The sequence below is a fragment of the Hippocampus bargibanti genome, linkage group LG12 (genome assembly GCF_051943395.1).
Source record: "Hippocampus bargibanti isolate YZ-2025 linkage group LG12, ASM5194339v1, whole genome shotgun sequence".
NCBI classification, from domain to species: Eukaryota; Metazoa; Chordata; class Actinopteri; order Syngnathiformes; family Syngnathidae; genus Hippocampus; species Hippocampus bargibanti.
Window position 1 is genome coordinate 17,468,255 of NC_142745.1, and position 14,246 is coordinate 17,482,500.

The 14,246-nt window shown below is 43.4% G+C and overlaps 2 protein-coding genes across 6 annotated transcripts in view; one reads left to right on the plus strand and one right to left on the minus strand.

The window, feature by feature from the left end:
• Nucleotides 1-256: 256 nt before the first annotated feature.
• LOC148890754 (solute carrier family 41 member 1-like) lies at nt 257-11,096 on the minus strand. Of its 5 annotated transcripts, none has more exons than XM_089010178.1 (12): nt 10,983-11,096; nt 7,014-7,057; nt 6,756-6,920; nt 5,430-5,537; nt 5,223-5,294; nt 4,944-5,088; nt 4,725-4,874; nt 4,385-4,436; nt 4,232-4,311; nt 3,000-3,134; nt 2,721-2,869; nt 257-1,682 (listed from the first exon to the last, which is right to left on the minus strand). In XM_089010178.1, exons 3-12 carry the CDS (start codon nt 6,879-6,881, stop codon nt 1,518-1,520), a joined length of 1,182 nt encoding a protein of 393 aa, XP_088866304.1. In that variant the 5' UTR covers nt 6,882-6,920; nt 7,014-7,057; nt 10,983-11,096; the 3' UTR covers nt 257-1,517. The 5 variants fall into 5 exon arrangements, with proteins under 5 accessions (XP_088866304.1, XP_088866303.1, XP_088866301.1 ...); XM_089010177.1 differs by having other exon boundaries at nt 4,385-4,529; nt 6,756-6,850; nt 6,954-7,057; XM_089010175.1 differs by having other exon boundaries at nt 4,385-4,529; nt 10,983-11,089.
• ppp1r3db (protein phosphatase 1, regulatory subunit 3Db) overlaps nt 10,135-14,246 on the plus strand; it is a 4,130-nt gene continuing 18 nt past the window's right edge. Inside the window, exons 1-2 of the mRNA XM_089010180.1 lie at nt 10,135-10,268; nt 10,377-14,246. The exon at nt 10,377-14,246 is cut by the window's right edge and continues 18 nt beyond it. Coding sequence (XP_088866306.1) covers nt 10,378-11,259 — 882 coding nt within the window. The 5' untranslated portion in view covers nt 10,135-10,268; nt 10,377 and the 3' untranslated portion in view covers nt 11,260-14,246. The remainder of the gene's footprint in view (nt 10,269-10,376) is intronic.

Here is a 14,246-nt window from a genome sequence, read left to right on the forward strand (position 1 = left end):
CTGACTGTTTGTTTTTTATCTCTATGTTAAGTCTCCTAATTCGCAAATTTAGAATTTTCCTAGTATAATTTTGTTGCATTTTATCGGCTAAGTATCCGGGTTCCAGGGGTGCTTGCTTCAAGCATTTAGGAATTAACCGGCTCTGTCTACATCTAAGATTGAATCTGAGGTGGTTCTTTAAATCAGCTAATTTAAAGGTGGCCTTTTCTAAGTTACGTACCAGCAGAAGGATGTCTCTCCCAAAGTTGGCATAAATGTCATTATGAAGAAGACATTGGTAATTATTTTCCCATCTGTAGTACAGCTTTGAAATTTAAAGGACAACCAACGTCACTTTTTTGTTTGTTAACTGACATCAGAAAAACGTTTTATAGCATCTAAAATACCCAAAACACGCAGTATGATATTTTTATTTAAATGCAAATCACCAATAAAAATGACTTAAAATGTCCAAAATCTGCAAAAAAATGAGCTGCGAATTGGGCATTTTCAGAAAGTCCCGCCCCCAGTTCGCGACTTCACGCCAACACGTCTTGCATTGCTGGAGGATCAAAACAATGGCTTCAGATTCAGAGAATATGCTTTCTTGTTACACATCCAGTTATGAATATGATTCAAATAATTCTGAAGAGGAAAGCATACATGTTTGCAATTGATTAAAGAAGTCCTTCCGTGTCATTTTATGGCATCTGGAATGCAATGTAATGTCCCAGAAAAGAGGCAGAAAATGGCGACCAAGCTCCCTGTGAGGAATTAATCAACCCGTTTCCACAGGCTGATAAATTCCTGATATGGAGCTTGGTCGCCTTCTTCTGGCTCTTTTTGGTGCAACATGACGTTTTCAGACCAAACAAGCACAGCAAAATGCATTGACGTGATGGAAGGACTGCTACAATGTGTCTTTTTTCGGTCAGGGGCGTTCCTTCAGTGACGTCACGTACGGACTCGTCACCAACTCAAAAATAAGACTTCTGGAATATTCAGTGCGAGTCTTAAAACGTAAAATATAGCTATATGCGGTGGAATCTTTGTAAAATACGCTCAGTAAAAGTCATTTGAAGCCATTTTACAAATTATGGACGCAACTTGTCCAGAGACGTCGGTTGTCAGCAAGTACAATATCTGATATATTGAGTTGTGTGTCTGTCTCTCCGTACTTCACACTTATACTGTTTTTGTCCAATTTTTGGCCAGTTGGATATCCACGGCATCAAAGGGGTTAAATAGTTGTCTACAAAGGCCTCCGTGACAACAAAAATATTGTCTAACATCAAAATACAAAGTGCTGATTGTGTTTCACTTTCCACTTTTTTTAAAGCACTTTCATCCTCAATAGCTCAGATTTTGCTGGCATTCTCACATTTTTCCTTCCAGAACATCCATCATCACTCAACACATCCTGTATAAGGATGGCTTACTTCACTCACGACACTGTGTTCACCCACTCACCAATTCCAAAGTCCGTGCGGGCGTGCAGGTGGCGGGACAACAATGCTGTCGATCAAACCCCGACCCCATCAAAAGTTCCTCCAGTGAACCAGTTGAAAGCTAAGGGCCAGAAATGCTGTTCCCAGCAGGTCACCGAGCGCTGTCAGGTAAGGGATGGAGAAGTTATCCGGGTCCAAGCCTCTTCGCCACAACCACCTCACCATCAGGTTGGCGACGTGCAGAAGAATCACCACCTGGTTAACGACAGCAGCGATATATGTGAACTCTCGGAAGGACGTCCTCAACTTGTTGGAGTCTGCTGTCAAGGTGGTAGATGGGGGGTGGTGGTGTAATTCGGGCCTGAGCAGCCCATCTGTCAGGTTTATGGAATTATTGCGCCAGCTCTCAGACCTTAACTAAAACCTCATCAGGTGTCGGGAGGAAAGACTTTATGGAAATTCACTGGAAAATACCAGTCGGGTCTTCAAATGTACCTATTCCCGTGATCTTCTAGTTCCGTTTTTTGTATTTCAATAAGGTGAAGAAGCGTGTCAGGGCAGGCTGGAAGAAAAATGTCTGGTGTGATGTGTGAAAGAAGGGTTTCAGCTAGGATGAAAGGAAAGGTGTATAAAACGCTGGTGAAACCAGCCATGCTGTTTGGACTGGAGACAGTGCCACCGAAGAAAAGACAGGAAGCAGAGCTGTAGGTAGCAGAGCTGAAGGTGTTGAGGTTTTCTTTGGGAATGACCAGATTGGATTGGATCAGGAATGAGTATATCAGAGGGACAACTCATATTAGAGGCTTTGAAGAGAAAGTCAGAGAGGCCAGACTGAGATGGTTTTGAGATGTCCAGAGGAGAGAGAGTGACTATATCGGGAGAAGCTGAGCCTTGAACTGCCAGGTAGGAGACCGAGAGGAAGACCGAAGAGGAGGTTTATGGATGTGCTCAAAGAGCACATGATGGTAGCTGGTGTGAGAGAAGAGGATGCACAAAACCGGGTTAGATGGAGAACACTGATTTGCTGTGGCGACCCCTGAAGGGAAAAGACGAAAGGAAAATAAGAAGAAAATATACAGTAAAGTCTCGTTATATCGATATTCAAGGGAGTCCGAAAAAATATCGATCTAACAGGGACTATCGATATATCCGACCCTGTTTGCATGTAATTTTCTCAGTGCGTGCATAGAAATAGTATCGATATAACCGGGACTATCGGTATATCCGATATCGATATAACGAGACTTTACTGTACTTTGTATGTATGTTTTGAATCAGTAAAAAAGATCTTACCTGAAGCAACGCTGCAGACAAGTAACAAACAACGAAGGCGGCTGTCATGGCCGTGTGCCCTGCCTGCATAAAATGCATCATGTATAGAAACAGAAGGTGACCTGGGACCACGAGCATGGCTAGTACTCTGGCTGACTTGGAATTCAGATCTGGACAGAAAAGTCATGATACAAATACAAAGTGCTTCAACTGCAACACTATGACAAACTGATAACGAACACTTAGTTTCCTCATTCAATATTTGTCAGTCAAATATCAGCAATAATTGTCTCTCTTCACCTGAAGAAAAGAAAGTAGTAGAGGGTCCAGGACAATCTGTGCTGATTTTGAATGGCAGGGCTCCGGGAACGCTCCAATAGTGAAGATAGGTCGACATCCTGCTGGCCTGGATGGCGACTAGATTTCCTCCAATACCTATGTGAAAAGAAAGAAAATAAGCGCGACATTAGTATTAGCAGTGTCTGAAACTCATGACAAAAAGTTATTGGACACCAGGGCAGACAACTCTGAAAAGTTGCCTGCCCGGCCATAAAGTTGGCTGTCTGTTTTTTTCACAACTTGAAACACAATAACACGACTAATCGTAAAAAATACCATTGTTGCAAAGTATCAAGGTTTTTTTTTAATTAAGGAAGTACCTACCACAAATACTGCCTTAATTTATCGTAAATATCCCTTGCTGATGATTTTGCTCCAGTTGGTCGTTTGTCCATAGACTGTTCATGTTGCACAATGCAATGTTTGCATTGCGTTGTCTGCTACAAGCCACGTGAACTCTTCTTTCCACGATGCTTTAAATAATAATAGTACACTTAATTTCTAAGCGCCTTTCAAAACTCTCAAGGACACGTTACAGTCACAGGATAATGTACGTTTACGTTTTGTAGCGTCATAAATTTTGTTAGCCTCGTTTGAATCTTTTTTTCTGATACTGAGGTTCTGTGCATCTACTTTGGAAAATGATATGCAAATGCACGACCTTATAACGCTCGGGAAAGTCCGGAAGCGCAAAGCAGGCTTCTGATTGGCTGCCGTGCCTAGTATGCAAATTGCCAAACAAACCAAATGAAGATCGAAATCTTCGTTCAAACGTTTGCTTTATTGAAAAAAAAAAAAACAGACGTTTGATTTGAAAAAAAAAAAAACGTTTTTTTTTTCTTTTTTCAAAAAAAGTTGTCGGCCACCCGGGCGGAGACGTTTGGTAAGTTGTACGTCCCGACGTAAAAGTTGCACGCCCCGGGCGTCCGGCTAGATGTTATTTCAGACACTGGTATTAGCCATCGAGAGAGCATTGGACGCCCAGGGGTGCTCAATACTGAAGAGGTTTGGAACTCATGTGGCCCTTTTCCATTACGCTTGTACCATTTCTGGGCCAATTCTTTCTATTTCCACCACTAAAATTGTCTCTTGTTCCAGTTCTCATGCTTGAACTGGTTCTTAGACTAGTTGGAGCTGACGATGAGATGTGTTGAGATGTGAATGAACAAAGGACAAAGACTAAAACGACTGACCATTGATGACCGGAGTGAACAAGGCCATTCCTTCGAAGTTTGGTTTGCTCACGGTCTTATCCAGAATCAGGCCGCCGACACTGCACACCAACCAAATCAAAGCAATGACTCGATTTTGCCCAAGAAGGAAAGAATGTCAAAGTGGCGATTCACCTGCTGAGCGACATGGCCAAAATAACCGGCTGCCAGCCTGACCTCAGGACTTCTGCGATGGGTGGCGACCGGCGGGCAACGAGGACCCACAAAGGCGCCAGAAGCAGGAAAAAGGCACACACCATGAGAGGCAGGTACCATGTGTCTGAACGATTTAAGAGCACAAAATCATCGATCACATTCTTTTTTCATCCACTCATTTTTTGATGCCTCTGTGCTTTCGGGGGTCCCGGATAACTTAAGGCAAAAGGCGTAGTACGCGCTGGTTGCTTTTACTATTGCTTTTACTATTCTCTAAAAATCACAAAACATTTCTGCATCCCGCGAATTGAACTCTCACCTCGGTGGCAAAGGAAAAACCTGCCCACCCCAGCGAGCAACGACAGAGTGATGACATCACCCAGGCTGGCAGCAATGGGCGTGGCTACGTTATCTGGGTCAACGCCCACTTTCCTGGAGCCAATGATCACGGCCACCATCACAAGGCCTGCTGGCGTTTCAAGGACACGAGTGCACCGTTATTCCGGAATGTGCGTGCATCTTCCGTCGGTCGTCTGACCTAGAGACAGTGCCGCAAGAAAGGCCGTGGTGACACTGCTGGCGCACAGGATGGAGACGTGAACAACGTCCACTTGACCTCTCATCAGACCCCCGAGACCCACTGCTGCTACAGCCGCCAGGAAACCAACAACTGTGGCTTGGACCTTCATGGGAATACATCTTTTTTTTTTTCAGGAACCGAATGATCACTTCTTTCATCGCTGACACAATCTTCTCACTAGAAATATGTTTTGAACATATTGAGGACGGTGGGATAGCCCCGGGATGCGCCCCTCACCTGGATGAGAGCCAAATTGCAGCACAGTGTTCTCCGCCGCCGCTGAGGTTCCTCCAACTGACCCGTGTTGGCCTGCTCTTGTGGAATTTGGGGACAATTTTACATTTGTGTTACATACTGTGGATGTGAATGTTTTTTTTTGAATGAGGGAGGGGAGGGGCAAGGGGCGTGTTAAATGTCTCTGTGTCGAATTGTGTTTGCGCTCACGGCTGTCGACAGTCTGGATGCTAACGTCATCTCCAGATTCCCTTTCAGTCCCACCAGGGCTGGAACCAAGATAAAAAGCTCGGGGATCTCTTGAAAGATCGCCCAGTGCTGGGAAAAAATGCCACAAATAAATAAATAATAAATCGCAAGTTATTTTTACATGAATAAATCGTGTCTCGGTCGGTTCCAAGGTGACTTGATTGTCGCTGAATTAATACATTAACTCATTCACTGCCAGACGTGCAAAAATATATCCACTCCAGTGCCAGGGTTTTTGTCATTGTCACTTAATTTCCAGGACGCACAGAATATTGAGTTTTAGGACTACATAAACATTCAATACAGCATCAGAAACCTTAGACTCTCTTCTTCCGTCAGGAAATAAGAGTCAATTCCTAAATTATGTGTGGCTGGAGTTATATGATCTTGAAATGAGGACAGCTGTTCAAAATACAATGCAATACATACTTATTGGTTTATGTAGCGTTTTAACAACGGTTGAAGCTGGAACAAAGCACTAACATGGACAAAGACAGAATTGCTACCCCCTTGTGGAAAAGAAAATAACATTGCCAGAGGCCATGGCCAGCGCTCTATCAGCACCCAAGCATGGAAAATCAAAACCTGAACAAATTCGGGAATGGCGCTGTACGTCAAATTTTCAATTCCCGAATAAATTCATGAATGGCAGTGAATGGGTTAATTACTCGATCGATTAATTAACGAACAAACAAATAAATAAATACAGAAATAAATGAATGAATCAACAATGAGTGGATGAATGAATGAATGAATGAATGAATGAATGATAAAAACACATTTTTGCACCTATCGGGTATATCTTTATTCCGTTTCTGATGAGGGGCTCTATGTGAAAGTCTCAAAGTGTATATTTGACTACGTCGTCGTTCTTGTTTGCACGGAGCACGGTCACCCGCAAGGTCACCGCGACCGGGAAACAGCTGCAGCACACAAATCAAATCTTGGCTTTATATGCTTTTGGATTCAAGCGAAGATCTGATTTATCTTCAGAGGGAGGTACAGCCAGGATGAAGCACCTGTCAGTCACATATGTGACACAAAGGAGAATTATGACTGCTTACGCCACCTTTACCTAAGATGCTTTGGGTATTTGGGGAAGGTGTACCTTCTCACATCCCAGTGTATTACGATTAAAAATCGTCAATTACGAGACTTATTCACCACATGAATTCCTTTCAAGATCTGTCATCACGCAAAGCGCTTTCGTGTTATTTTCAACATCCGTCCAAGCTACCGATTGTATTCCAATTCCGTATTCAACAAAAGTTATTTGCTGTCACCGACCTGCACTTGGTCCAGCAGAATGCCAGCCGTCACCATACCGAGCCCGGCCAGTAGGAACGACGGCATCACCTGCAGGCAGATCATCCTGGAAGATTCTGTTGAAATGGAGAATTTTTCCTCCAGCATGACAGCAACATCAGCTGCTAACTTCCAACGTGCTGTCACCTGAAATGCCGACGCCGTCAAAAGATCACTTACCGACTCAGATTGTCATTCCACAAATTGATCCTATCACGGTCAGCCGAGGGTGTTTCCCACCGTTTGTTCAAAGTCCGCTTGGCAGGCTCCAGGTCCCCATAAACCTGAAACAAAGAAGTGGATTAGAAAACACTTGCAAAAATGGATATTGGTTTGTACAGTATGTCGGCTAACAATTGGTTAGAAGAAGCTTTTATCGCACCATCATACAATCTTTGAATGGTTTGCATTATTCAATGGTTTGAATTAAAGTGTCTGCATAGTTCCACTTTCCAATGAGACCAATAAAAACCTTAATGTTTTCAATCGATAGTTTTTTTTTTTGACATTTTCAAATTATTTTCATCCACCTCTTTGTGACTTGATCCACAATAACACATCCGTCCTTGCTTAGGAACTTTCTTGCTTAGGAAAGGGGCATTTGCCCCATTGTGGGAGTCATTCTTTTCCAGCTAAAGGAAACTGCTGTGATCCTTTCAAATATATCACAGTAAAACCAACCAACCAACCAACCAACCAACCAACCAACCAACCAACAAACAAACAAACAAACAAACAAACAAACAAACAAACAAACAAACAAACAAACAAACAAACAAACAAACAAACAAACAAACAAACAAACAAACAAATAAATAAATAAATGGGTTAATTAATTAGCTAATTAATTAATACATTAATGCATTAATACATTAATAAATACATACGTTGACAGAGTCAAAGAGTGAATTTATAAAATTGTAGGATTATTTTTGTTAGATTGAGCTAAACTTTGTTTTGTCTATGGCTTGCTTAAGCCATTTGAAAGAAGCCAAAGTTATTTACGATGCCTCTTATCAAGGTTTTTGTCAGCACAAAACTTCAAAGAGGGGTTTAACACCCTGAGGCAATTCTGGGGCCCCCACCACATTCCACTGTGTTGACCTCTCGTAAATGACAGTTCAATTGGAAAGAGTAATGAAATAGTCAGGGAAATTAGGGTAAATGACAGGAACATTTATCTCGAATTGGCTGGAATTGGCAATTCAGAATCAGAAAGCCTTTAGTAGTCCCACAATGGGGAAATTGGCAAGGTAAATGTAACTAGGTTCGCTGGTGATTAATTACTTAAGAGATTCACCAGTTGCTATCGTTGGACTTTTGATAAAAGAAAAGTTTATAGATTCATTAAAATTATGATCGTGACGTGATCATTGCACTTGTTTTGACCTGACAATTGTCTTCTCCCTGAAGTCAATGAACAGATGATTTGATTCATATATACCAGGGGTCAGGAACCTATGGCTCTTTTGATGATTGCATATGGCTCGCCGATAAATATTACATATTATAATACATATTGTCGTTTTTTTTTGTCGTTCATTTCCCGTTGGGGCTGCAGTTGGTGGAAAGCGCAATTTTGATTGGATGACACTGACCGAGAATGGCCGAAAGCGCCATGTTGATTGGATGATAGTGGCCATCATGTTGAAACAGGTAAACGCCCAACTCGTGCACTTCACGCCCAACTAGTGCACTTCAGCGTGAAAGCACCGGAGCATTAGAGGAGAGAAAATGTTCTGATTCTAATTTGCAATGAAACAATAACATCGATGAAACAGTCGAATGTCAGTGACATTTTAACAAGCCCCATGTTAACGTAGTAGATTGCAGATAACAAGTGTGGAAGCTTATGAGCCGTGTGCAGGCTAGCTAGCAGTAACTTCGCCTCTGGACCGGCAAATTGAATTTCATTCCGATCGTTTTCCTGGATTTTTACCAAACACGAGGAACGGAAAACCATCCATGTTAACGGTGAGTACTATCACAAAGTTATTTTAAATAATACATTCTCATATTTTGTTGAAAAGTGGCCGCGCGTGCGTGTGTGTGTGTGCGCGCGCACGCGAGCTTTTGTATGTGCGTGCGCGCGTGCGTGTGGCTCTCGCTGAAAAACATTTCTAAATATTTTACTTTTATGGCTCTCTTATTTAAAAAGGTTCCCGACCCCTGATATATACGATATACATATTGAATATGATGACTATTTTTTTTTTCATTATGCTTTTTATGCAGATAATGTGAACCGCAACTATTCACAAACAGAGCTGGGATGGTGGTTGAGAATTTGCAGGACGAATTGATGAACTGTGAGATGCACAAGCCATTTGCACACACCCATCCTGTGATTTTCTCGGTGCAGATGCTGCTGAATCACAGTTGTAGCATCCGAACTGCATTTGGATTCTTGATGTTTTTGGAAACAAATGTAATCCCCGTTTCAATTGTCATAGGAGATCCGAAACGAGAAGCCGCAATGGCTGGTGTCATGCACCTGCACATCTAGAGTTTGGCACACCCAACTAATGACTTGAGATCGATGACAAAACCCCTATTGATAATAGTTTATGTTTCCAAAAGTATAGTTTTTGCCATTTGTTCAAATGCGTGACAATTTTTATTTTGCACATACAAATACACATTGCACATTGTATTTGTTCCGCTGAATTTTTTAGACAATTTTTTTTGATGCTAGACATTCAGAATGCTGTTAAAATATTTCTCATCCAACCATCTAGCGAGGGACGAATTGTGACAATTAGGCTTGATCGAACAAAGAATATTCAACGTTGGAGACGCGATGGCGGAAATCCAACGTTTATTAAGACAGCCGCAAATGCTAAATTATCTTCTGGCTGCCTTTGTGTACAGTGTTGACATTTGTCAGTTCAAAAGTAGTTTATAGTTACGATACAAATAAATAAATAAATAAATAAATAAATAAATAAATAAACGTGTGAATGCATGCATGCACGCATACACACACACACCACACATACACATACACACACACACACACACACACACACGCACACACACACACACACACACGCACACACGCACACACACACACACACACACACACACACACACACACACACACACACACACACACACACACACACACACACACACACACACACACACACACACACACACACACACACACACACACACACACACGCACGCTCCGCAGGTAATATAAGAGAACGAAGTAGTAGCCCCGTGCTATTTGCTATAAATATTCTCTGGACAGACCCTCCCATCCCCACGAAGGAAAGGTTTCAAGTTAAATGCAGGGGAGGCGGTGGGGGGCGGGAGAATTATATTCCAGTTGTTTCCGACTGAGTCTCTTGTTGAACTACAACATCATCAGCTGCTCTTGCCTCGCGCTTGTTCTTCTGGATTGGCTGACATTTTTTTTTTATCCCAACCAAATTTCACTGCCGTTTGCGACCTTCTCTGAATCCAGGATCAAAACAACGCAACACAAAGGTTCTTTGCTTTTCTGACCGTGTTTCAAAGTGGCTTCATCCCATCCAATGTCCTAAAACTGAACATTTGCTTTCTTATCTTGCCGTGTTCGCTCATTCGTGTGATAAGCATGGATCAAGCTGGCGAGAATCCGACACGAGCCATTTCAACCTCGACGGGCGGCCCGAGCTGTACTCCCGCCATTCGACTTCGCTGCATTTACGACCCTAAACCACAATCCCCCAAGGTGCCGGTTCTGATCCGCCCTCCGGGCCCGAGACCTCCGTCGCTGAAACGGGACTCCAAAGTCAGCGTGACCGCTGATCCGCCAACCGAGACCATCATGAGGAGGCGAGCTCGGTCGCTTCCGTCTCCGTCGGAGCAGAAACGGCATCTTAGGAGCCAGCAGGTTCGCTTTGTGGACTCCCTGGGCCTCGATTTAGAAGAGGTGAAGGTGTTTAAAGACCAAGAGCAACCCCTGATACCCCAACACGTCACGTTCCGACTTCTGATGAGCTCTGAGAGGGCTTTTGGGAAATCTCTGGAGCTGTCGCTGCCTCACTTTAAACCCTGTTTCCCGGAGGACTTGGGCTCCCGAGCCGATTTTCTGCCGCGTGTGTGCGCGCAGGCCGTGTGTCTGGAGCACATCGTGTGCTCCGAGCTGGGGATTGCGGGCACCATACGTGTCCTTAATTTAGACTATGAGAAAAAGGTCACTGTGCACTACTCTTTTACCAACTGGAGAACATCCACTGACACGGCGGCCTCCTGGCTCTCAAGCGGTTTGGAAGGGGAACGCCACGCCCCGGAGACCGACGTCTTCCGATTCCGTCTGCCTGTGCCGCCTTTCATTTTGCTGCCAGGAGCTTTGCTGGAATTCGCCATCTGCTATCGTGTGAAAGGCTCAAATTATTGGGACAACAACAATGGGTGCAATTACAAACTGTCTTGTCATAGTTACAAGGTGACCGTTCCAAGGGAATGTGAGGACAGTATGCTGCATTTCACCTGAGTGACCACACCGGGGAGGTATTGCACATGTATGGCTAAAAGCGGTTGTACCCAGTTTCACAATGCTCTGGCACGTTGAACGTATTTTCCGCACTATCTTCTTGAAAAGTTGACTCTGCGCCTTATAATCCGCTGCGCCATATATGTGACGTAATGTTGATCTGAAACAGTTACCAGAAAGCTAATTTGTAGTCTATTAATTAAGTTTGACCACTCTAGTTAAGATAAGGAAAAAAACTTTTAGTCCCACAATGGAGAAACAAAGTATTGCATGGACAAAAATACATATCTCAGAAAAAGAACTGAATACAGTATAAAATATAAAATCTAGATACTGTATCCGCATAAATGGAACTCCATATATGCTGCTTAAGGTGGTTGTGCTATTTATTTGGATGGGGTTAGTTCACATTTTTCCATGTATTTATTTAGTTTCTGACTGTTCTGTTGACATTCCCTTGAGCGCAGCACAGGTGTCAAATTCAAGGCCCGGGGGCCAAATCTGGCCCGCCACATCATTGTATTCGGCCCACGAAAGCCAATTAAGCATGTCAAGTGACATAATGCTTTCTAGAGTCCAAACATAAATTTCAAATTGTCCCATGCAAACCACTCTGTATGTAATATGTGAAGGGGATGAAACATTCGAATGGCTTTCGCCAAATTCATAATGCTCCCCGAGAGAAAACCTAAACTATAATGTGGCCTGTGGCAAAAAAAAAATGCCTGTACTGTAATGGATGCATAACGTCAGCCCAGCCTCTACTGTAGCGCCTTACACTGAGGTGCACCTTATTTATGGAAAATATTATAATATATGTCATTCGTTGAAAGTGTTCCTTATAGTACGGAAAACACGGTACATTTATTCAAATATTGATGTGATGAAGGTTGCCTTTTGACCAAAAGCATTTCCATCAGTTCAGGAAATCATATTATTTATGACGCTCAGTGATTCTGCCTGATTATAATGTCTTAGAATACAAAGAAGAGGGAGAAAAACGCAGCGTTGTCAATTCGACTCAGCAGAGGTAGTCACGACGTTATCTTAGGGTGAACGTATGACGTGATCCAATCTGCGTGGGGTCCATCCATGCAGGGCGGCACCTGTGAATCAGGATATCCCTTTTCATAGGTTTCTGGCTATTGCAGGAAGAACCCGCTTCACCACTTACTGCGGGCGGCGCTTTTGCCATTCGTTATTCCTCCACAGAGCAAGCTGTTACTGTGACTGTACAGTAGAAATTGAACCCAAGCGGCCATCTGTCTGTCCCCCTTCGATTGCCAAGAGAACGCAGTGAATCACACAAGACTTGCGCTGATGTCAAAAATGAAGCAGAAATTGCACGGCCAATTGAAAGTAGTGAACAGCGATGTTGCCATATAGGATTTGTTGTTGTTGTTGATGGTGATGTTTTTACCATTTGTCAGATCCGGATTTAATGGGCCAACTGAGGAAGAGGTTGCTGTCCTATTTTTGCTTTTTTTTCTAGGCTGCAAACACACAATCCAATATCAAATTATTGGTACCTTTTGGTAGCATTTTTTAAACTTCTGTTTGATACCATTGATCAGATCAAACAATCATCTATCCATTCATTATCTCCCGCTTATCTGAGGTCGGTTCGCAGGGGCCGCAGATTCAAAAGGGAAACCCAGATTTCCCTCTCCCCAGTCACTTCTTCCAGCTCTTCCTGGCGGATCCCAAGATGTTCCCAGGCCAGCCGGGTGACATAGTCTCTCCAGTGTGTCCTTGGTTGTCCCCTGGGTCTTCCGCCAGTGGAGTATGCTCAGAACACCTCACCAGGGAGGCGTCAAGGAGGCATCATAATTAGGTAGATGCCCGAGCCACCTCATCTGGCTACTCTCTGTGTGGTTGGGAAGCAGTTTGACTCTGAGCCCCTCCCGGATGATCCAACTTCTCACCTTATCTTGAAGGGAGAGCCTGTACACCCTCCAGAGAAAGCTCATTTTGGCCGCTTGCATCTGGGATGTCGTTCTTTCGGTCATGACCCGTAGCCCATGACCACAGATGAGGATTGGGACGTAGATCGACCAGTAAATTGAGAACTTTGCCTTTTGGCTCAGCTCCATCTTCACCACGATAGATAGGTACAAATTCTGCATCACAGAAGACGCTGCACTGATCCGCCTGTCGATCTCTCTACCCTCATTCGTGAACAAGACTCCCAGATAGTTAAACTCCTCCACTTGGGGCAAGATCCCCTCCCCGACCTAGAGAGGGCACTCCACCCTTTTCCGACTGAGAACCATTGTCTCAGATTTGGAGGTGCTGATTCCCATCCCAACCGCTTAGCATTTGGCTGCCAAGCACTCCAGTGAGAGTTGGAGATCCCCGCTTGGAGGCCCCAACAGAACAATCAAACAATCATAATAATACAATTGTGTACGATACCGAAAAACAGTCAATGTTTGGGAGGAATACACAGAACGAGCATCGAATTAAAAAAGGTAAACCACAGGCCTTTGAGCTGTCAGCTTTTAGTTATATTAAGCTAACATCCATGCTTTACGCTACCTTTGATGGGCCCGCAAACATCAATGCCTGCTCGAGTTTACTCCAAGTGTGTTTCTCTATGAAAGGAGCTTGGAAGACCGGAAACATGTCACCCTTCTCTATTTGTTAATGACAACACACTGCCATTGATTGATTGGCCCTGTGCTAAATTATGTAACTCTTTTAAATGGAATTATACAGACACTCCCCACGTTACGAACGAGATACGTTCCAAGCGGTCGTTCGTAAGGTTAATTTGTTTGTAAGTTGCTTCAGTGCTATATTTTCTATGGAATGTATGTTTAAGTCAAACACTGAATGGGGAGATTTTAAACACAGACGGTCTAACAGTCGAAAAGTAATTTCACACCTACTGTAATACGACGACATATATCCTTGGGTCTTCAGTAAGCCATTACTGAAGCTGCTGGCATGTAATTACTGAATTACGTGCCAGCTGCCATTCCTTT

Coding starts and splice junctions, on each gene's coding strand:
- LOC148890754 (XM_089010175.1), bottom strand. CDS start 6,881: ATGCTGGAGGAAAAATTCTCCATTTCAACAGAATCTTCCAGGATGATC. Junction 4,530..4,724: donor GTTTTTCCTTTGCCACCGAG/GTGAGAGTTCAA, acceptor TAAATCGTTCAG/ACACATGGTACCTGCCTCTC. Junction 1,683..2,720: donor TGTCTGCAGCGTTGCTTCAG/GTAAGATCTTTT, acceptor GTCGTTAACCAG/GTGGTGATTCTTCTGCACGT.